The 22,605-nt window shown below is 41.0% G+C and overlaps 1 protein-coding gene across 2 annotated transcripts in view; it reads left to right on the top strand.

The window, feature by feature from the left end:
- Positions 1 to 21,240, top strand: part of CUNH16orf70 (chromosome unknown C16orf70 homolog) — a 33,325-nt gene extending 12,085 nt beyond the window's left edge. Inside the window, exons 5-19 of one of the 2 annotated variants that reach the window (XM_017824408.1) lie at positions 1,479 to 1,522; positions 1,789 to 1,868; positions 6,308 to 6,402; positions 8,881 to 8,978; positions 10,567 to 10,679; positions 11,479 to 11,612; positions 12,214 to 12,297; positions 12,980 to 13,062; positions 13,802 to 13,845; positions 15,775 to 15,818; positions 17,170 to 17,228; positions 18,729 to 18,801; positions 19,249 to 19,334; positions 19,456 to 19,714; positions 21,043 to 21,240. In XM_017824408.1, the coding sequence (XP_017679897.1) occupies positions 1,479 to 1,522; positions 1,789 to 1,868; positions 6,308 to 6,402; positions 8,881 to 8,978; positions 10,567 to 10,679; positions 11,479 to 11,612; positions 12,214 to 12,297; positions 12,980 to 13,062; positions 13,802 to 13,845; positions 15,775 to 15,818; positions 17,170 to 17,228; positions 18,729 to 18,801; positions 19,249 to 19,334; positions 19,456 to 19,525 (1,107 nt within the window). In that variant the 3' untranslated portion in view covers positions 19,526 to 19,714; positions 21,043 to 21,240. Of the gene's footprint in view, positions 1 to 1,478; positions 1,523 to 1,788; positions 1,869 to 6,307; positions 6,403 to 8,880; positions 8,979 to 10,566; positions 10,680 to 11,478; positions 11,613 to 12,213; positions 12,298 to 12,979; positions 13,063 to 13,801; positions 13,846 to 15,774; positions 15,819 to 17,169; positions 17,229 to 18,728; positions 18,802 to 19,248; positions 19,715 to 21,042 lie in introns of both variants that reach the window. The other variant, XM_017824409.1, reaches the window with a different exon arrangement.
- The last annotated feature ends 1,365 nt before the right edge of the window (positions 21,241 to 22,605 follow it).

The following is a 22,605-nucleotide window of genomic DNA, read 5'->3' as shown; positions in this document are numbered from 1 at the left end:
CTCCAGGCTAGATCTGGGGTGGGGCTGGTTCTCTCTATTTTCAGAAACATTTTGTGGGGGGACAAGTTGTGCAAGGTCACTAAAAAATTTAAAATCATTCCTAGCTTTTCGTAAAAGTAGCCTTTGTTTTTATGTGCAGTAAAGGAAACCTGGACATGTCAAACTGCATTTGAATTAAAATGCTAGATAACCAGGTTTTCCCAAGAAGCATAATTCCAAGTGTATTTTATGAAGAAGAAAAATTTATTTTCTCTTTGAGGTTGGTTTTGCGAGAACGTTAATTTGTTACTTGCTTTGTGCTCTGCTTGTTGATTGTATTCTGAAATGCCTTTAAATGTTGATTTTTTTTTTTCTAAATATATATAGATATAGTGGTTTAAACATGGCAAGTTGTTTTATTTAGGGTTATTTGCTGGGCATCTCCCAAAACCAAGACTTCCTCCTTAGCTGGTGATATTTTTAGGCTTTAAAGCCACATTTGGTAGCAAGCTCCCTGGGAAATACTGCTTTATTTTTTAGTTGGAAAGTGAGTCCTCTCTAAATCTGCTAATGATTTGTTGGAGGATTACTCAAAACAATAAAAAGTGCTTTACTTTTTCTTTACAGCAGTTATGATGTGCTGTACGTGTTTTCTTTTCCTGCTGACACGGGAACACGTACGTAGGGTGGAAGAAGCTTGCATTTGTCCATGGTTACTTGCCAAAAATGATCTGCTTAAAGCCCAGGGTAGCCTCAAAATCCAGTAACAGTCACATAAAAATCATATGAAATCAGTGTCAGGGGCGTGTTTGCAATGTTGTATTCAGAACAAAGGATCTGTACCTTGGAATATTCAGTAAGGTCTAAAACATTTAATAAATATCAGAACTAGGTATGTTGGCCCACTCTGATTCTTTGTGGGCTGCTCTTCTGATTGTCTTTTGCAGTGCTTGGTGAGGTTGCAAGATGTCTTTTTCTGTAGTACTGAAATGGGATCCTGCTGCTTGGTCTTGCTGGGTACACGTTTTACCTCAGCAGGAGCTGGAAGGTTATGGCAGTGCAGTCAGTGCTGGGACTTGGTGTCCTGCACAGGCATCCTTCAGGGCAGGCCCAGGAATGGCCTGCTCTTTGACACTCATTAGAGGATTCCCTAATTAGCTGATCTTTGCTGCTGCCTTCCTTTGAATTCGGTTAAGAGTAGATGTAGTAGCAGTCAGGCTGCTGCTGTGTCAGTGCAAACCCTGCTTCCTGCAGGCAGTGCTGGGGTCCCTGGGCCATGGGGGTTCTCTGCTGAGCCCAGCCTGGGCAGTCCTTGGGTCACATGTGCAGCTGCTGAGTCGGTTTTCGTGGTTCCATCGCTGACAGTGTGATTTATCCTGGCACAGTTCTGTGAGGACAGTGAGCAGCATTGGCTACTCTTGCCTTTTGACAAGAATTTGGTTCTGTAATGATTTGCAAATGTGTGAAGTCTGATAATGTTTCTGTTTCCTGTGTTTCAGGTGATTGAAGTTTATGACTTGACTAAGGTGAAGTTAAAATATTGGTAAGTGATTTAAGACCTTTCATGATTTCTTGGTTAGGCTCAATTTTTAAAATTCTGAATTCATTTTTTCAGTTATTCTTTTTAAAAAACCAAAATACCTGTCATAAAGGAGTTTACATCATTATCCTTCCTTGAACATAGCACTTAGTCAAATTAACAGTTTACTCTTTTCTTCAGTCTTGGAGGCTTCTTACAATTTAAATGTAGTATTGCCATGAATAAATGTTTGTAGCATCTGTTCAGATTAATTCTGTTTCCTTTTTCAGTGGTGTCCATTTTAACTCTCAGGCAATTGCTCCAACCATAGAACAAATTGATCAGTCATTTGGAGCAACACATCCAGGAGGTAAGCCAAAATATTCCTGAGAAGCACACCTAGACTGACAGACTTCTTTCTAGGAAACCTTTCCAGTCTGTCTGCCTAGAGCAATGTGTAGGCAGTTCTGTTGTCAGATGATCTGAAGCTGTGTTCCAGAATGGCTGTATTCTCACAGCTGGAAGATCATGGCAGATGTACTGTAAGTTCAGTTGTGACTTGTTTTCCAGTGAAATGGTGAGGCAGAGAGTCACTGACACAGAATGGTGTATTCAGTTATGGTTAGAGATCTGTTTGGAACTGCCCTACCAGCAAACTGTGAGCTCTGTTGGTGATGCTGTTGTTTTTACACATTGTTATGCATGGTCAGCTCTTGAGTGTCCTTAGGGACTGTGTATGCCATGAACATACAGACACGGAGCTGATCTCTGTGCACACTCAGCCAGGGCTGTGTGCTCAGGCTCTGTGCCTCTGGGAACTGGTTTCCATCTCGCTGTGCCTCCCTGCTGTTACTGGGAGCACTGGGGGTGTGAAGGCAGCCTACGTGCAGCAGGAGCAGCACCAGGACAGGTTTGTTTAACCTGGCTGAACCTGCCCTCACTCCTGCTTGGCTGTTCACCATCTCTGGAGCAGGAAAAAGACTGTCTTTAAGCTCCTTGTTTATATATGAAAATGGAGAGTGTATTTGAGGGGTTTGTTGGGTGATGAGTGTATTTGAGGGGTTGGTTGGGTGATGAGTGTATTTGAGGGGTTTGTTGGGTGATGAGAATAAGGGGTTGGTGAAACTTTGAAGAGGATATTTATAATTACCCAGGAACCTTCAAGAAATGGAGCCCCATGGCACAACAAGAGAGAACATTAACTCCATATAGGCAAGATACTGTTTTTAGAGCCTCATTCCTATTTTTAGCTTAAGCCAGTCCATTTGCAGTAGTCAGGCTGATCCCAAGCAGGCGAGTGTTCTTTGTGATGGATGGCACTTGCACATCCAGGCTTTGTCTCTGTTCTCTGCAGAGTCTCTTGCACGTTACAGAACAGGATTTATTAACTGTGGAGGGTCATGTGGCTAAAGCAGCATCATTGCAGAAAAGCCTGCAGTAGTGGAGGAATATCAGATTGAGATAAATGGAGGATTTCTAGCCATAATACTCCAAGGATCAGAATTAGCCTTTTGAACTTTGGTTGTGACCTTAACATTTCCTCTTGGGCAGAAATTGAGATCTATGGTTAGATCTGTTATGGGAATAGCATGTACAAGAGACTGTAGAATTTAGGAAGGGTAAAAGTGGTTCCATATCCTGCACAGCTTATAATTTTTACTTGTTATTTGATCATGGTTTATTTGCAAATATTTAGAGGTGAAGCACTTCCAAAATCGTGATACTGTGATCTATAAAAATACAGACCCAGCTATAAGCATTGCTTATGGTAGTAGTAGCTTGTTGTCTTATTACTGCCTAAAATCATATGCAAGCACTTAAAAACATAGTCTGGCACCACATGTCTTTGTGCTGAATTTGCAGAACTTGTGCACCTGTCATGTTTAATTATGAAAACTTGCATGCTTGCTTCATCTGATGATAGTTTTTCATAACATCTTTTCATCTAAGGACATTAGATATGAAAATTTGTTTATTAAAATGTTGGCCTCTGTTACCATTTCACTGGTGCATTTGCTTATTCAGCTTCCTCCTTGGAAAGATACTTCTTCCATTAACAGCCTACTTAGCAGAAGTAAATGCTCTATGTCAGGCTGCCTTGAACTATATTATACAACACAAGTCTTTGATAACTTTATTTGCATTTTCCAAAACAGAAAAGGCAAAAAAAAAAAGGAATAGTTTTCAGACTGTGGGGTGGATGGTGATGGTGTGTTCATGTCCCACAAAAACTGGGGCTGGGGTGGGAGGAGAAACCTTCCTCTTAATGTGCTAGTTTTGATGAATGAAAGGGTCATAACCGTCCCTTTTCTTCTCTGTACTAATACTCCTCCAAAACTCCAATGGAAGCACTTTGAAAGTATTTTGTTGTTTATCTCTATGTTCACCTCCCCTAGAATTTCACACAAAATGTTGTCTTTCACTTAAAACCAAGGTGGTTGCAGCAGAACTTTCCTGCAACAGGATACAGTGCTAGTTTCAAAATGTATTTCAAAATGTTAGCAACAGTTTTGTGTTGAAACCAGCCTTCAATGAGCAGGTTTGGTTTTGCCAGATCAGTGGTTTTAAAAGAGAAGAGTCAGAAAAAACTGTAACCAGCTTCATTACTTTTTGGCTGATGTTAGTTTGAAACATTGCACTACCTTTGTCATGGGGCTTATTGAAATATGACCACTTTGTTGGTCAGCACCTTCATGAAAGCCAAGATTTTTATCCCACGTTTCCATGATTCTCTGACCTGCCCTCCTGCTGGGAAGTGCTTGCCTTTGCCAGTGGTTCTGTTGAAATCACATCCTGTCCTGAATCCTGATGGGTGTGGCTGTTTGCCAGGGTGCCATTCAGGGTGGATCAGGGAGAATAAAAAGCCCATCCTTCCCTCCTACCCCAGAGGCCTTGCAAGGATGGGGAGGGGGTTCCTGTCTTCTGGCCCTGTCACTCTTGGACTGCCCAGACTCCCCTGAGGTGCCACCAGAGTCTTGTGCTTGATACCAGTAAGACTTGACTTCTGGATCTGCCTCTGCTTTCACTACAACTGTGTCTGTTCTGCAGCCTTACTGGTGTTGGTGGCTTTGTCCCCTCCTGCTCTGCAGAAACATTTCCCAGCTGCTCCCACTCTGCTGCCTTCCTGGAAGGCAAACTCCCCCCTTCCCCACCCAGAGTGCAGCAGCAGAGAAGCAGTTGTCTGATTCTGTCAGCAGTTTTGGATGGAGTTATTCTGCAGGTACTTGTGTGATTAATAAATAAATAAGGAAAAAGAGAAATAGTTAAAAAAAAAATCTTTACCTTGTTCAGTCATGTGGTTGTGACCTGTGGTTTTGAGGGAGACATGAGAGAACTTCCCAAGAATAAAAGCATTCCTTGCCCTTTAAGCCCAACAAACATGGGGATGGGAACTGATGCGATTTGTATAATCAGATATCACACTTGGCATGACTAGGGGAAAAACAGTTCTCCAGCTGGCTGTGGGCTTTGGAAAAGATGTATCATAATTTATCACATGAGAGAGATTTGTGTAATTTTCCTGCCGATCAAAACATTTCCCTCTCCCCACACGTTTTCCTTCGACTGACAAGCATGGAAAAGACTCTTAACCAGCACATTCTGCTAGAAAGGCAAATGATGACTTTTGAAAGCTTAATGGTTATTGCTCAACTATTATTTTTCTATCCTGGGTGGCCTGGCATTGTCCAGATATCTTGTAATATGTCTCTCAAGTTGAACATTTGAAAGATGCTTTGGGAGGGAATAAAATATTTATTTATATGCATTTTGTCTCTATGCTATGTCATCTTAAATATAAAATTGTAAGGGAAAAAAGGGACTATTGAACCAATGTCCTTTGGTAAGGTGGAAGAAAGCAACTTCTCTTGTTAGAGGGTTCCTTTATTGTTTTTAGCCTCTGCTGTTTTCAAGCTGTCAGCTCCTGTGTGTTACAAAAACACTCTGTTCCCCTGGCGGCTACCAGGCACAGGTTGAAGTTCGTAGCACCAATCCCAAAACAGTTCCCAAGCTCCCAGTCTTCTGGGATTATTTTTTAATCTTTCCACAGTCTCAGAAAACAGTATGTCTTGTTGGAGTCCAAGTCCTGCGATGACATTTATTGTTGTTTATAGCTGATGTTGTGCAACCGATTGCAGTGAATGAGGACATCTCGTGATGTGCTGACTGCTGGGAGCCTGGGCATGCTCTGCTTTATTGGTGCTCTCTGGGGGAGCTGACGGGGCAGCTGCTGGTTCTGGGCACGTTATTTGTAATTATCCTGGTAAACGGCCCTGGGCTGTGTGTCTGAAGCACTTCCTCCTTGTGCCGGGAGGGCGCTGAGCTGATCCGGGCACGGGAGCTCCTCTCCGGAGGAGGGGTGCAAGTGCAGGTCACAGGGTGAGCTGCCGGTGGGGTGAAATAGGGAATTTGTCAGTGTTCTGTGCACATCTGTCTGAAAGACTTCCTGGTTAATGTTGTACGATGTTATACATAACAATGGACAGAATTGTTTTGTGCTAATGATGGCTGTTTACTTTAGAGATATTAAGGTATAATTGATTGTGTCCTACTGTGTAATTGTATCGTTAAGGATAGGTTAGTGCCTGCAGGCTTGTGGAGGCAACTGTAATGAATCCATGGTTTCTCTTATTGCTGTGTTTTTACTGCAACAAATTAAATGCAAAACTATGATTGTCCTGTGTAATTGTGTCCCTCCTGCATTTTGAGATGTTGCAAATTCATTGAGGTGATGAAGGAGCTGTTACATGTGAACTGGAGAATTCTTAGATTATTTTGGTAACTCTGCTTTTCCTTTCTTTTCCCTTTTAGTGTATAACTCAGCTGAGCAGCTCTTTCACCTCAATTTCAGAGGACTGTCGTTTTCTTTTCAGTTAGACTCCTGGACTGAAACTCCGAAGTACGAGGTCAGCAATCATTCTTAGTCAGTGGATGGTCTTTTTGCCTCTGTGGTACTTGCAAAGTATCACCTACATTGTGTCTCACTGCCTTTTGCAAGCAAAAGAAACCAGTAATTTGAAAGGAATTTGACTCCTCAGTTGTGCTCTTATTCATGCTATGTAACCATTTCAAAGTTAAAAGCCTCCTTCCTGTTAGCAGAAGGCATTTGCTCAGAGGTTTTGCTTGCATCATGAACTGGGACCAGCAATTCTGTTGTTGAAAGGAGTCTTCTAAAAATATGAGTGCTGTCTATGCAAATACATAAATATTAAGCAATCTACTGGGAGGCTGTTCTTTTATCAGATATTTTTGAATCTCATCAAAGTGATTATGCAACTAAAGTAGGATAGGGTTCATAAAATGCATTTTCATCTTAAGTGTCCTTCAGTGCGAGTGCTTTTAGCAAGCCAAATGAATGAGCTTTATTTGTAATGCCTGTTTGCATATTCACCAAATGTTTGGATGAGTTACTGAATAATTGAACATACTACTGTGTTCTCTGAAATTTTTAGCAATCACTGTCTAAAGTAGAAACAAGATCAGGTCCTCTGTGGTCTATGTACGTATAACTTGTTTTGTGTGAGAATGAGTTGTATAATCTAGGCCTATCAGTTAAAAATAGAGGAGCATCTAAAGAGCCAAAACAAAGGGGGAGAAATAACCAGCATGAGGACACATGTTTTATGTCACAGCCTAGTACTTTAGTGGTTGTGGTTGGCATGTGAGAAAACAGGGGGTAACCAGGGGATGTTATTATTTAGCAGTAGTGAAGGTCAGTTGGGTTTCATAAATATTGGTCAGTAAATAGAAACCAACTAAGCCAAACAAAAAAGCATATCCCAACAAAGAGTAGTTGCTTTTCTTACAAGAGTTCCCAGGGTGCTGATGAATGAAATGGCCAAGCTACTGAAAAAGTCAATTGTTACACCAGAGATTTGAAAAGACAATAAACCATCTCGAGTTGGAGGGGACCTGTAGGGATCATTGAGTCCAACTCCCTGCTCCTTGCAGGACTACCTAAAAGATGTTAAAATAAAACTGCTAGAACAGTGAGAAAATAATTTTGCATTCTCCAAGTCTTTCATTCAGTTGGTCTAGTGAGGTTATAAAATGTTCACACAGAGTGAAAGGCCAAAGTCTTCCCAGGAATATAAATAGGTAGAACTAGGATTGTTTAGAAAATAGTAGTATGAAACAGTCCACAGGGAAGATGATTGTTTGTGGAGCTTTTTAGGGAGGAACAATAGGAAAGACTACAGAATTAATTCAAATTTGAATATGTCAAAATCTATCGAGTTCAGGGACGATGGTATATGAATGCTGAACTACTTACAAAGCAGTGTAAGCTCTGCTTATGGAGGTGAACAAACTCTGAAGAAGAGTTTGGAGTTTTTTGTATAGGTGGTAACAAGTTGTGAGAACATGAAAACGTACTCACACTGTTTCTATTAAGAAATGAGGCCCAGGCACTTCTGTGGCTCTGTTGCTAAGACACAAGTATGTTAAAAAGTAATCTAGTCTGACTACTTTAGAAAGCTAACATTGTTCACGTTCTAGGCAAATTCAGGAAGAGAACTGAAATCAGGGCATCTCTAGATCAGCTGAGTAGTGGAGGGTTCCCTTCCAAATACCTACAGCAGTGAAAGGCATTGCTCTAGGTTAGTCTTTTTCCCTAAGAAGAATTTTTTGTGTTTACCCTTATGTGATGTCCTGCTAAAGTAGACCAGGTAATAGTTTGCATATTATGCATCTTGTTTTTGTGGCAGAGTTAGGGTTTTTTCTGTCTGGTGACAGCAAAGTAAGTATATTGTCAGTCTTGAAGAAGGCCCTGTCATCTTCAGAGCTGAAAGAAATTCATTCTTCTAGTGTGGTAAGAGTCAACCTGACTCCCTTAGCATGGTTTCTGTTTGCTGAGAGCACTCAAAATCCCTGTCAAAACAATATGTGTGAGAATGCAGTGATAAGGAGAGTGGAAAATCTATTTAATGAACGGGTTTCTGTTCATCAGATAGAGGCATTTTGCAAACCAGTGAAAATATTAAAAGGCTGAAATTAATGCAGTGGGAGAGAAAAAACCCGAAGTTTTCCATTCAGACAGATGACTTCTTAGACCTCAGATGCAGCACATCAGTACAAACACCTTGATTGTGCTGGTTGCCAGTGATCAAACAAGAAAAACTGAAATTCTCAGTACACACCACAGCTGATTGTCAGACTAATGCCTGATGGATAAACCTAGTGAGCATTTCACCCCAGCTTGGGAATCCAGGGCTGGTGTAATGTAAAGAAACACCATCTAGATGGTTGGGGTTTTTTGTTGTTTTCCCTCCCTTGCCTTTGGCCAGAGACTTACTTGAGCTGGTAAGCATATACCGTATTTGTCACGTAATTTCTGACTTTGAGCTGAAGTGTTGTGTAACAAGAGTGATTTTGTGTTTCCACAGCCTAACTTTGCCCATGGTCTGGCCTCTCTGCAAATTCCACATGGTGCGACTGTGAAGCGCATGTACATCTACAGCGGGAACAGTCTGCAGGACACCAAGTATGTGCAGCTGCTCCTGCTCCTTTCATCACTTATTTAGTGGTTTGCAATTGCTAAATATAATCATGTATTTTTTTAGCTCGGTTTGGGTCTTTTATGAATTTGGTAATGTGCAGGATGCCTTTAGATACCAAGCTCTTTCACATTTCTGTATGTGTTGTCCTCAGACCTTATAATCAAATGTCGATTTGATTTATGTTGCTATAAAATCAGCTCGGTTCAGCTGTAGTAGGCAAGTTCAGTTGGCCTGAAAATGAATTAATTAAATAAAGTAGAAAACATAATGAATCAAGTAAGACATGTGGTTAGGCTATTTTTAGTCTAGATTTTTGTTTTGTTAATGACCTCTCCCTAAGCAAATCAAACTTGGTGCAAGCAGTCAGTCAGCTGTAGTGTATTGGTACTATGTATGTCATGTCAGGGTCCTACAAGGGTCTTAAACTCTCTTGCTATACAAAAATAATTAAATATGCCATGTGCATATATTCAGTGCCTTTGCAGGTACCTGTCTGAGCTTACTGTCTTCAAGGCCAGGCTGGGTGGGGATTTGAGCAACATGGCCTAGTGGAAAATGTCCCTGCCCATGGCAGAGGGCTGGAACTTTGGGGTCCCTTCCAACCCAAACCATTCTAGGATTCTGAGAAAACTAATCTTCATGCCTTAATACTGAGAGTAGTTTATTTTACTATGGCTAATGTTTTCTGTGGTATTGTATTATGTCTTTTTTTAAAGCAGTGACTTATGTTTTGCTCTTTCTGAAAACATTGTTTCCTTACTCAAGGAAAAATTGAAGGCACTTCTGTAAATTCTTCCTTTCAGCTTATAAATATCCAAACTGATAAGGTGGTAGTTTTTGCAGAGACAGTTGTTTTAATGCCAGGAGAGAAACACATCCTGGCATTACTGCTCAGGAGGGGAACCTTATTTATGCATATTGTCTCCTAATTAGAAATAAGTGCACTTCAGAAAAATGCTGTTGTCTGTACCCGTCTGTGACGTGGTGGGCTTCAGTGAAAGCACTGATTGTCACATGGGGCTCTGCTGTGTGTGTGAGGGAGCTCAAAGGCAGACTTGTAGCTCAAGTCATTCACCTGGAGGAGGAATTCACATAAGAACAGTGGATTTTAAGGAGCATGTGCAAACTAATACACAGAAAAACAGCCTTTCCATTGAAAATATCTTTTTGGGGCTGTTACTGTTTTCTAAAATAATATTGTTGTTGAATTAAATTGAGAACTTTCCCAGTAAGCAGCACAATTGCATTTGGTGTAGCTGTACAAGCTGATTTCATGTTCTGGGCTATGAAGTACCTTCCCAAGAGCAGTGAGAGCATCATGGAGAAGGTTTTGAAACTTGCTGTTTGTTTCATTAATAGTAAAGATCCTGCATTGGAGTGCTGTCTCGGTCCTCTTCTTTTTTCCCCAGACTTTCTGATCCTTCTGTTTAATATAACTTTTCATCTTTACTCTCAGTTAAATGCAGCTTTATCAGAATTAATGTGCTCTGTTCCAGTGAACTGGCACCAGCTTGTTAATGGATAATTTGCAGCTGAAGTGAATGTTGTGCCCATTTTGTGTGTTGGTTTCAGGGCTCCCCTGATGCCCCTCAGCTGTTTCCTTGGCAATGTGTACGCCGAGAACGTGGATGTTCTGCGAGATGGAACTGGACCCTCAGGTTTACGGCTTCGCCTCCTCACTGCAGGTAGGGGAGGCACCCAGGACAGTGAACTGGCTGCTTTCCTCAGGAAAGGAGGGGTAAACCTGCATAAATTAAGCACAGATTCTGTCCTGATTCTGTAGGTGATTTCAAAGCATTCTATCTACCTTATTTTGAACTACTGGAAACAAAACCAGTAAAAACCTTGTGAAGTTGAATCTGCCTGCTGCCACATTTTCCTGGCCCTGGAGAAATCACAGAACTGTAGTCCTGTGCTCAGATGTTCCAACTCCTTAGAGTCTGTTTGCAGAAATTGAATTTGTCTCCAGGTGTGTGTAGAATAAAACAGATCCCTGGTTTTAATGTTGTACAGGAACATACTTGCTATTGATTTACTAAGTTATGGGAATCTTGAATAAAGAATGTTTTGTGATACAGTTAATATGGCTACAGAATTTCACTTTATGGGATTGACTTTTTTAGCTGGAGATACATCTCTAGACTGCTAAAGTAGAATATTTTAGAGACAGAAATAATTTAGTGCTAATCTGATCAAACTGAAACCAACTAGAAAACCAAGTCCTGTTCATGTGAAAGGCAAGTAAGTGAAGACAGTATGACTGAAATTGGAGGTTAAAATGGGGAACCATCCAGCAGTCAGTGTCGGTGTGACAGGAATGTCGAAGCTGTTGTGGAGTGCAAGGTTACGTTAGTTTGGCACTGTTGTCTGAGGAGTGCAGCTGTTTGGTTTGTGATAAACAGAGGAATGCCACCCTTGTGGTGTTGCTTTCCTGATGTGCTCTGTGATGAGGAGGGGTGCACTGTGAGCTGTTTCCATCCCCAGGCTGTGGCCCAGGTGTTTTAGCCGACGCCAAGATGCGGGTATTCGAGCGCTGCGTGTACTTCGGCGACTCGTGCCAGGACGTGCTCAGCACCTTGGGCTCTCCACACAAAGTCTTCTACAAGTCCGAGGACAAGGTGAGCGAATTGGTTCAGGCACAGCACTTTGTTCAGTGGTGTCTCAGTCTCATCACAGGGCTTGTGGTTTGCAAGGTCGGTGAAGATAAACTGCCATGTAGCACAAATTACAAGTGCTTCACTTGACACAATAGACCAGGATGAACCAATATACAATAGGTTTTAAAAAGCTTTTTCTTAAGCTGAATTGGTACCAATCTGTTTAAATTTTTTTTAAAAAACATCTAATTACATCATTTTAACTGGTTTGAGAATTGATACAAATGGGAGCACTTTTGAATCCAAACGTGCCTTAGCAAGTGTGTGCTGCCTATTTCTTCACTTTTAGTTTATGTACAGTAACCTCAGCATATACTTTGATCCTTTGCTAATGTTTTTACACAGCAGCATGTAAGCAAACCTTTTAATTCAGATGACTGAGTAAGCTGATGTGTCATTGTGCTGCTGCAAGCAGGTGATGGTCACCTGCAGGCACAGTATCTTACATATTTGAACAAGGGCTTCAAATGGCACTATGGCAGTTTGTTTAAATGTAGTGATGTTGTTAATGACATTCATCTCTGAGTGTTATTGAATATATCTGAAAAATGTGTCTTTGCAGATGAAGATCCATTCGCCCTCGCCCCATAAGCAGGTCCCATCGAAGTGCAATGACTACTTCTTCAATTATTTCACACTTGGAGTGGTGAGTGGGGAGTCTCCCTAAACAATTCATATGAAGTTTTGATTTATTACACAGCAATCCTCTCAAGAGGCTAAAGGCTGTGGGAAATGAGAGCCTGCAAAACTCTTGATTGCTGCCTTAGGAATGTCTTTATGAAAAGCTACACTGACTTTTCTCTAACACAAATTTCATCAGGCCCGTTTTATCTCCACCTGTGGATGGAGGGCTCTGTGCACTTTTGCATCCTCTTAGGTTTTCTCCTTTTTCTACAGTATCTGATGCATAAGTATACTAGTTCTTCTTTGAGATCCATGGCCTTATCCCACAGTGCTGAGGCAGGTTTGCCATAACATCATGTGTGAAACTTTGCTGGGCTGTGGTTCAGTCTTCATGTCCCTCCTTACAGCTGTTTTGCTTTAGTCTGTGTTCCTGTAAATAACATGCAGAAAAACAAGACCTCCTTAGAAAACTTGCCAGCATTAGCAAGTGAAGCTGCAGTTGTGATTGAGTGCTGGAGGAGATGTGTGTTTATTTGAATTTACAAATAGTTTTATTTTCAAATACTACTTTTCATAGTTCAGTTCCAGTATATAGATATATATTACTCTATACTGGTACTATTATAACTAATCTCAGGTTAGTTTGGGGAAAGCCATCTTCCTTTATCCAAATTGCTTCACCTGCTTTCTTTTGTCTTCAACAGGATATTCTCTTTGATGCAAACACTCACAAGGTGAAGAAATTTGTCCTGCATACAAATTATCCTGGTCATTACAACTTCAACATGTGAGTGTGCAGTACTGGTCTCTTAAAGAGTACGTTAAAACATCTGAAAGGGAAATCTTATGTTCCCTTTTTAGAATTCCAGTGTTTTTTCCTAAGTGTCTTTGGTGTATCTGGTAACCCGTGGAGGTTTCAGACATCATTAGTAACATTTTTTATTAATATTTTCTTCTTACTTTTCAATGCCTTTGTCAAGTATGTCTTAAAGCAGTGAACGAGGTCAGGTAGCTCATGGTCCAGCTATAATGTGCTAACTCTTGCTAGAGGCAAACTTCATATTAGCAGGAGTATCCATTTACTGGTCAGTTAGTGATTAAAAAAAATTCTCTCATGCTTCCGAAGATGTTTTCAATACTTTTTAAATGTAAACTCTTTAGAGGAGGAATATGAGTCAAAGAATAAGCGATTTGATGTCTGATTAAAGCAGTTAGTGACAGAAAAATCTATAGTGCTGCTTCTAAGCTAAATATTTCTCCATCCACTCTGTGTAACAGCAGAGTAATTTGTGCTGAAGGACTTCTTGTGTCCTCTAGAAAATTGTGTTAGGACATTTCTAGGCTGCTGCGTTTTTTGATGTAGAACATCTAAGTGAGAGCTTAATCTGCTACCATAGATTCTCACTTCCATTTTGTTACTCATGTGACTCTTCACAAAGTGGGTTATTAAGAGCCAGGAGTCTGTGGCTGTGCAGTTTCTATTGGCTCCTCTGTTTTCTAACAGCTTTACCATTTGCACTTTCTAGTTACCATCGCTGTGAATTCAAGATTCCCCTCGTCATTAAGCGAGGTGAGTGTTTCCCCTGCTGTCCTGCCTCAAAATGCTCCCAGGGGAGGGAGGATCACTTCTCATTTCCAATGTGTCCTTCCTTGCCAAAGGATGCTGTGGTCATTGAGGCAGGGGAGAAATTCTGGGACTAGGTTTCTCTTTCAGTGGAAAAGATACTTCAGGGCAAGTTAGCAGTTCTCTGATTTTACTTACACTACCTTGTTTACTTATTTGGAGCACAAAAATATTTGCTGCAACATCACTGATTTTCTGTAATGCTGCCCCTCAGCTAAAATCAACTGCCTTGTACCTGGAGGCTCAAAATCTGTAAGGCAGTGTTAGTCTGAGCTCATGTGTCCAGTGCACCGAGCTAGTGCCGGCTTGCTCTTGAAAGGCTTATTTGTGATATTTAATATAAACTGGTTTAACTGGGAATGAGAATAAACATCCAGAATACGTTTGCTCTGTGTGCTATAAACAAAATATAGCTGTTGTTGGTCACCTGAAAATCTCTGCTTGAACAAATACATATATAAGGCAAGGTACTGAGATGTCCCCAGCTCTGTGCATATAACTCATCTCAACAAAGCAGGGGAACCCTGTTGGAAGATTATAGTGATTGAAGCTGACTCCTTCAATGTAGGAATGAATGTGTCCTGGGAAGGTGTGTATGTTGATTATCCTGGGAATACCACATGCTGGCTAGGTTTTTGGCCAGGGATACTTTCTTTGTTCTGATTGCTTTTCACTGAAAGCACTTTCCTGTGTGAAGTTTAGCTCTCCTGTGGCTGTCACAGCAGTTTGAGCATATGGAGGATTAAAAACCTGAAAAAACAATGGCTGTGTATACAAGCTTTATATGAAAGTTGATTTGTACTTCAGCCAAGAGAATAAGCATGAAAATTCTCACTTTTTAAATTATTTTGCCTTAGGTTATTGTACAGTACTTCAAAGCATTCATTTCTGAATAATTTCATTCACCTCAAGTAGCATCATGAATTCCTTCTGAATGTGTCTGGTTTTTTGTTTGTTTGGCATTTTTAACTTGCCTTTCTGGTCTCTAGCTCATGTTCAGGACATGTAACAAGTTGTAAACAGATGTTATAAGCTTTTTGAGAAGCCCAACTTCTCCCCTCTGGTGGCAGTGCCTGATGCAGTTTTATTAACTCCCTTTTGTAGTTCAACACCAGATGATAAATTGAGAGCCAGAGTTCAAGTTGCACAGACACTGAACTCTCACACAGAGAGCATGTTTATTTAGCAGGTGGAAAATAAGAGGAGCAAATGGTCTTTAACTTGATCAAGAGCTGTGTTCAACTTGTTTAGTGCATGGGAATGTGCTTTCAGTATTTAGAGTACTCAAATACATGTATGAAAGTGCTTGAAACCACCACAAACAGTTTCTTTTTAAGGCTCTAAGTGTAAATGCAGTGCTGTCCTTACCTGCAGCTTTCTTTACTAGTCAGACTGCAATTCCCAAGCTCTCTGCCATCCTTGTTTGGAAAGAGGGTGTTTTAGCTGATTTCAGGCCTGCCAGCTCCTGGGTCTCAAAATGCCAGTCTTAGCTGACATCCTTTCCAAGTGCAGTGAGTGTTTTGGACCTAATGAGTGACACGTCATGTTATCTCCACAAGTGGCTGTTCTAGGCCTGTTAACTTGGTGCAGAGAGATGGAGTTTATTTTACAGTGCTGTTCTTCCCTGGGAGTTACAGCTTACACATCTGTAATCTTAGAACTGGGAACTTGCTGGAAATAGGCAGGTTTGTTTAACCACCTTAACTGGCATTTAATCAGTGTTACTGACAATTCTGTTTGCTGGTAAATGCTAGTAAATTTGTATATGAACAGATTTATGTCTCCTCCTACCTGAGCTAACATCTCAAAATAAAGGAATATATAGGGGACTTTTCAAGCACAAGCTATAAAAGCTTTTTTGTTTCTCTTCAACAGACAGTGCTGACTCACAGACAGAAACATGTACAACATACAGCAAGGTAAGCCTGTGCAGAACTGAGTGTTTTCCTTATTTTCTTAAACCATGTAAATGATCTATGCCAAATTTACAATACACTCTTAAGAAATTATAGCAGTGGTATCATGTTGTTTTAAAATGGAATAGTTGAAGGCCAGAAGTTAGAGAATGTTTTGTGATTTAAGTACTTTGGTGTGTTAGGGATCGAAGACATTGCACTCTTCAAGTAAAGCAAGTTACTGCATTGTGGCATGGGTTGCATTTTAACAGCTGCAGGTGGAAAGAGAACAGTAGAGTAAGTGATCTGGGAAATGACAGCAGTGGTGGCTGAATGTTAGCTGGAAGACATGTCTCTAAACAAAATTTCCAGAGCTGTTCTACTAAAGAGAGCTCTTGAGGACTTGTAGGGTTTAACAAGACAGTCCAGTGCCCTTCCACTTCCTTCTGAAGGGTGCCAGCAATGGGATGTTCCTCAGGCAGCCGTGACAAAGATGTCACTGTCAGTGTGACACCTCCTGGTGACAGCAGACTCCTTGGACACTGTTTAGCCTTTCCATGTAAAGGAAACTCCCAGCTGGGCCCTTGCTGCTGCATATTTGAGAGCTACATTAAGTTGAAAAGCTTCTCAAAAACTGTGTTCAGCAGTGTCTCTGCAGTTAACGTTCAACCAAGGTCAGTGTTGCTCTCTTGGCTCCTGGGGTGCCAAATGAAGGCTTTCCTTGGTGAATTTTGGGTCCCATACTGGGAAGAAAAATTGGAGTCAGCAACCAGGAAGCTGCCATTCTGTGCTTTTTGGTTTGATCACTTAGACCCTTCAAAGTGCTTTGACTTATTTCAGTCCTGCATGTGAAACTGCAGCTTCTTAGACTCTGGTTAGTGAGGAAAACTGTTGGGCATTCCCAGTTACTAAGTAGTGCAGCTTTCTTCCTCAGTCTTCTTGCTTAAATCAAGGGAAGACTTTTGGGAGAGGTAGTAACAGTGGTATTTTTCCCTTCTATAAAGGTGTGTATGAGGATATTTTGTTAAAGTTCCCCACAGCTGCTCTGTTCTCTGAGGTGCTCCTGAAATGCTGCAAGACTTTCCAGCTACATTTTTACCTATAAGACTCATAGAATTTTTTATAATAATAATTCTAATTCCAGGCTATTTTTAGACAATAATGAGAAATACTCTGAGAGAAATTCCTAGCCTTAGTAATGGATAGTTCCATTACTGAATATGGCTCCAGTCACAAAATACTTCTGTAAATACAACCCTTGAGGATATTTGGGAAATGAGCATGTCACAAACAAATGTACTTAACACTCTTCCTAGATAAAAAGAAGAGTTTTGCTGTGCCTCATTTTAACACAAAGTTCTTGATGTATTTACAGTGGGACAGTATTCAGGATCTACTGGGGCACCCTGTAGAGAAGCCAGTGGTACTTCACAGGTAAAAATCTGTCTCTTTATTTTGCTTAGCAGGGATTGAGCTGATAACAGAGGATGAGGAATAGTGTTTATTGCATTAGTTACTTTTGCACTGCTTTGCTGGTTAAAGAGTCAGGTGTTTTTGGCCACTAACCAGACCAGATAGCTGCTCTCAGAGGAAATAAACTGCCATGCTGCATGACAGCATTTCCAAAATTCCTTTGAACTGCTAAATCCAGAGAAGAGCTAAGCAGCATATAAAACAGTCTCTCTCTTTATAAGTAATAAATAGTGCAGAGGTTTTTTCACTTTTTCTAGGCATTTCAACACTATATTGTACAGCACAGTATATATGTATATGCTAGTATATATGATACCATGGTTGTTCCACAGTTATTTTAGGCTGCCTGAAAATACAATGGTCCTTAAATTCGCTCTGAATTGAGCTGGATATTGGGTTAAATGGGCATTTCTGTTTGCAGAGTTATCATTTTATGATGTGAAACCATGATTTTTGTCTCAGGACAAGTGTAAGCAATGGGTACTGTGAAAATGCTGCAGCAGTTTCAAATAAACCAAACAATGTATTTTCATCTGACTTTCACAGGATTTTGATTTATTTTTTTCCCCCTTAATCACTTTGCTCTTTGTTCCCCTTTACTCCTGTCTTATGCCAGTGAGATGATTAGAGCAGAAGCCATGTCAGTGAAGTAAAGGTGAGGTGAAATAGTGATGACACAGAGCCCTTCTAGTTTTTCCATGTGTTGTAGAGAGTAGTTCAACCAGAGAGCACTTCACTGAGCACATCTCAAATGGCTCAGAATGCAGTTTGAAAAACTGACCAGTTTACAAGAAAGGACAAAAGGTAAATATTTTCTAGGGGTTTTTTTGGCTGTAATCTAAAAGTTATTGCGGTCAATAGAAGTCTGCCATTGTCAATATATGATACAAAAATGTCAGAAATAGCTGAAAGGCAAGTGATCCATAGATCTTGAAAAATACTGTTTAGTAAAACTTGGTTTATTCTGTTTCAGCATCTTACAGGGTAATTTTTTTTACATGCTCAAACCCATGGATTAATAGACAGTATATAGTAAATATAAATAATAGACTATATATGGTAAATACCTATGGTAGGGACTGAGACATAAAGGGAAGGATCTTGCACAAAAAGTACGTGTAATAAGTTACATGGTGCTTCTGTCTTCCTGTGTATCTATTTATTTTTAGGGTTCTTCCTGTTCAGGTGAAGTGCAAGAGAGTTTTCCTGTAGAGGTCACTAGTAGCTTTTTGATTACTTTCTCCCTGAGTATTAAAAATGGCTCTGCCATCAAGCAGAGCTGCCCTCTGGCTCACTTGGAGTCTAGCAGTGGGATAATGTAGATTTACTTTCTTTTGATGAAAGCCATGATAAAGATGCTGTAATTTACCTTACATGACTGAGCAGTTATTCTTCCCCAGGGGGTTTCTGATCCTCACACATCCATTTTTAAACTCTTCTTTTCCCCTCTTTCCTGTCCAGGTCATCATCTCCGAACAACACTAACCCATTTGGGTCAACGTTTTGCTTTGGACTGCAACGAATGATCTTTGAGGTTAGGAAAAACCCTTTATTTTTGTCTGAGCAGGGGAGAGTGAAGAGTTTACTGTTATTATGGGTGGCCTCTTACTCCCCATTGTGATAAAAGCCAGTGCTTGGGAGTGGCCGTATTTTTAGTGCCCACTGGCAGAAAGAGGCGACTTTCCAAGCTCTTCTCTGAGGTTGTACATTTGCATGTTAAAGCTGGAACTTTGTCACCTGGAACTCATGCCAGCAGGAGGTACATGTCCGTGGCTCTGAGCAGTGGTGGAGTGTGCTGGTGTTTAGCTGTGTCACAGAAATCCAGACACTGTTTTTAGGAACCAGCCAAGCGCTTGCTTTCTGGCATTGGGATTTCTTTTTTCGGGTGGATCAGTTCCATATTCACTGTTTTCATCCCTCAGGGTTTCTGTTCCCTGTACCAGTGCTTTTAACTTGCCCTTGTCGTGCTGTGCCTTTGCAGGTGATGCAGAATAATCACATAGCCTCTGTCACCCTGTACGGCCCCACGCGGCCCAGCAGCCAGCTGAGGACGTCGGACCTTCCCCAGTGAGCCTCCCCTGCAGAGTCAGCTAATCTCAATGCTACACAATTAGTACAGCGTGCCTTGATTTGCTGCCACTTATAATATGGAAAGCACGTTATGATTTATTTTTTTTTTTTCAATAAGCCTTTCCACCCAGGAGCGGTGTGGAGAGGGAATTCTCTCAACCCTTCATCATGGGGCATGGAACTGTTGATGGAGGAAAGCAGCTTAGGTGCCTGTGCCGTCGTTTATTCCTCTCCGTTGCCCTCATCCTATGCAGCACAGACCTGAAGAGACTGTCCCCCCTTCTCAGCTGGCAGAAGGGGGAAATGGAAGAGGGGCACGTAATGACTGCAAGAGTTAGAAGCACAAACTTTCTGAGCCTTGGAGCATCTGGAAGCAGGTATTGATTTTAGTCTGTTTGTGTTACTGTATTGATGTGGTGGTCACATTTTAAGAAAAACGTGTGTGTATATATATATAGATATAAACACATCGGTATTTCTGTGGCTTAGGACATTGTACCAAGTGTGACAAGGATGTATATATGTCCATGATTTCAGGCACCACATCTTTGTGTAACTTTAAACCAAGCAAGTAGCATGTGCATAATACTTGGTTGTAACATTTGCACTACATACACTTTAATTACTTGATAAATGTTTATCTTCACTGAGGAGCATCTGTGTACTGGGTGTGAGTGGGGTGTGATGGTTATTTAATGTACACTGCGCATAAAGCTTATTTATACAGTGGATCAGATTTATCCACCTTCCTGCACTAATATGTACTTGATATGCTGATACAATTTTTTTCTTTCATGGCTGGTTTACTAATTTTTTTCATACGCAGTTTCAAAAAAAAAAAATAATTCTGGAAGAAGTTGTTTCTATGATTGAATTATGTTTTAGTGAAAAGATTTGATACAATTTTTCATACTAGTGAAAAATTTCACAAAGAAATAATGTTGCCTCATTTGCCTCTGTTGCAAAATCCTTTATTCCTACTCTGTTTCCTTAGAGAAAGAGGAGCTGTATATAATGGTATCTCAGACAGAAATCCCCGAGTTCTGCCATCACCAGGAAAACCTTTTCTGTAACTTCTGATGTGTGATTTTAATTTATGCCAAAGGTTTAGCCAAAGACATCCTTGTTGTAGTTCCACCATTTCTGTACATATATGCTAACTGCACACCCCACCCCAGCAGACAGGATAGAGGCTTCTTTCTAGTTGGGAGATGCTGCTCGCGACATTTTATCCCAGGAGGATACTTTAGGTTTCTAGTTCTCTTACCAGTCTTATTTGGGAGAAATAGATGGTCTGTCTTTGAAACAATGAACCCTTTTTAAAAAATGGACAAGAGAAATGTATAATTTTATCCCATTTTTAATATTTTGGTGTCGCAACTTGTGATACATAGATGACAATTTTGTGAGTTTTACTATGTGTGTACAGATTTTTGTAAATATGACATTTTTGTAATTTTAACTCCATGTACAGTGTAATCCTGTATAGTTTATCAATGAATGAGAGATAGGAAATCGAATGTTAACTGAAGTTTTGGATCCTGGACCAGTAGCAGGGATAAATGTGTGTGTGTGTGAGATGTTCTTTGCCATTTAGTCTTCCTGTATACTGTGATACTCTAAACTGTTTTGCTAAAACAAACAAAAAAGCCCCATGGAAAATCTAATGGATAAGGAAAAAGTTACTGTTTACCTTTATCCCTAGGTGTCACTCCTGTTGAATCCCTGTTCAATCTGTGCTGTCTCCCGTGATCGTTGCTTGCTAAGAAAATTCTATGCCTCAACCTTCCTTTTTGTTTCCTCTCTAATTTTAATTTCATTTTACATAGCCCTTCTGTAAATTAAATGGAATAATAATGAGCATGTACACTGAAAGAAAAAATAAAAAGAGACTCTCAGTTACTGTTTTTGTGTTAAATACAGTTGCTGGGTGTTTTTGTAATAAAATCATGGATGTTCTTGCTTTTTTTTTTTCTTATCAAATAGTTCTTTTTGTTTTACTGTCTTTCAGAGATCATATTTGAAGTACCTGACTAGTGTTGTTCCTCTATAGCCAATTCAGTGTGTTCTCCAAAGAAACAGTAACTAACAACTTGCAGTCTGTTTCCTGGCAGATCCATTAAAGTGTTTTATAAGTGTTGGCCCTGAGGTGTGGAAGGTCGGTGTGACTTTGGGGGATGGCCCGGTGGGTTCTCACTGTGCTCACAAGGGCAGTTGTTCTGCTCCTGTTGGGATCATGGGGATGGATGGAGTTTCCAGGAGTGTGAATGTTGCCCAGTGGGAGGGAGGGAATGCCTGCAGTGGCAGCAGCAAATGGGAATTCTCATCCTGTGTTCTCCTGCCCGAGGTGCTCCAGGAGAGCATGGGGAGTCTGCAGAGCCTGCAGGCGTAAGGACAGGGTGTAAGGAATGGGACTCCTGTTTCCATTCCTCCACACTGGCTGTGTGATGCAGGGTACAGCACTTGGCCCTCCTCACACATCCCTGGGTGCTGGAATGTAAACTGACCTTGCTTAGTGCTTGGCTCAGTGTGCTCCTGCAGGATTTTGTGATCTCTGAATTGAGATGGTGTGAGTGCTTATTCTTGTTGTTAAAATATTACAGCAATCCTGATGCTGACTTCAATTAATTTTAATTAATCCTTTTCTAATGAAGGCTCCACAAAAGCTGCAAGAGGAGATAAATCCTTGATGGGAATATTTGACTAATGGCTATGCAGATGCTGCCAAGATCCTTCTCTCAAGCATATTCAGTTGAAATTCTTCAGAAGAGTGAGGTCAGGCCTGCTGCTGTAACATGCACCCCGAGCCTTAGGGCAGGAGCAGCACCAAAGGTGTGTAACAACTCCTGGGACTCCCATCTTCACTTGTAATGCTCTGGTGTGTCCAAGTGACTAAAACAGTGCTCTCCTGACAACCCAGATTCTTCTCTAGGTCAGTCCCTTCATACTGAAAATTTCTCTGCACAGACAAAAAATGAAAGGCAGCTTTGCCTGCTGGCTGCTGCTGGGCTGAGCACAAAGCCTTTGACTCTGGGGAGAGGCAGATCTGAAGGAGCACCCAGGGAGGTTGGAGCAGCTCCTCTGGGTCTCCTCACCCTTCCCTTGTGAATGCAGCTGTTCCCAGGTCACTCCTCTGAGATGTTTGCTCCTATTTGGCCTGAACAAAGCCAAGCTCTTCCTGTGCTAAAGCATTAGGGAAGCTGCTGAGGAGCAGCTAAGGACTTGCTGGCATGAAAAGTTTAGGAATGGGTGGAGGGGACTGATGGTG

This window comes from Lepidothrix coronata, unplaced genomic scaffold, assembly GCF_001604755.1.
Source record: "Lepidothrix coronata isolate B3197 unplaced genomic scaffold, Lepidothrix_coronata-1.0 Scaffold110, whole genome shotgun sequence".
In the NCBI taxonomy this organism is placed as follows: domain Eukaryota; kingdom Metazoa; phylum Chordata; class Aves; order Passeriformes; family Pipridae; genus Lepidothrix; species Lepidothrix coronata.
This window is presented reverse-complemented; position numbering and strand designations above follow the sequence as displayed.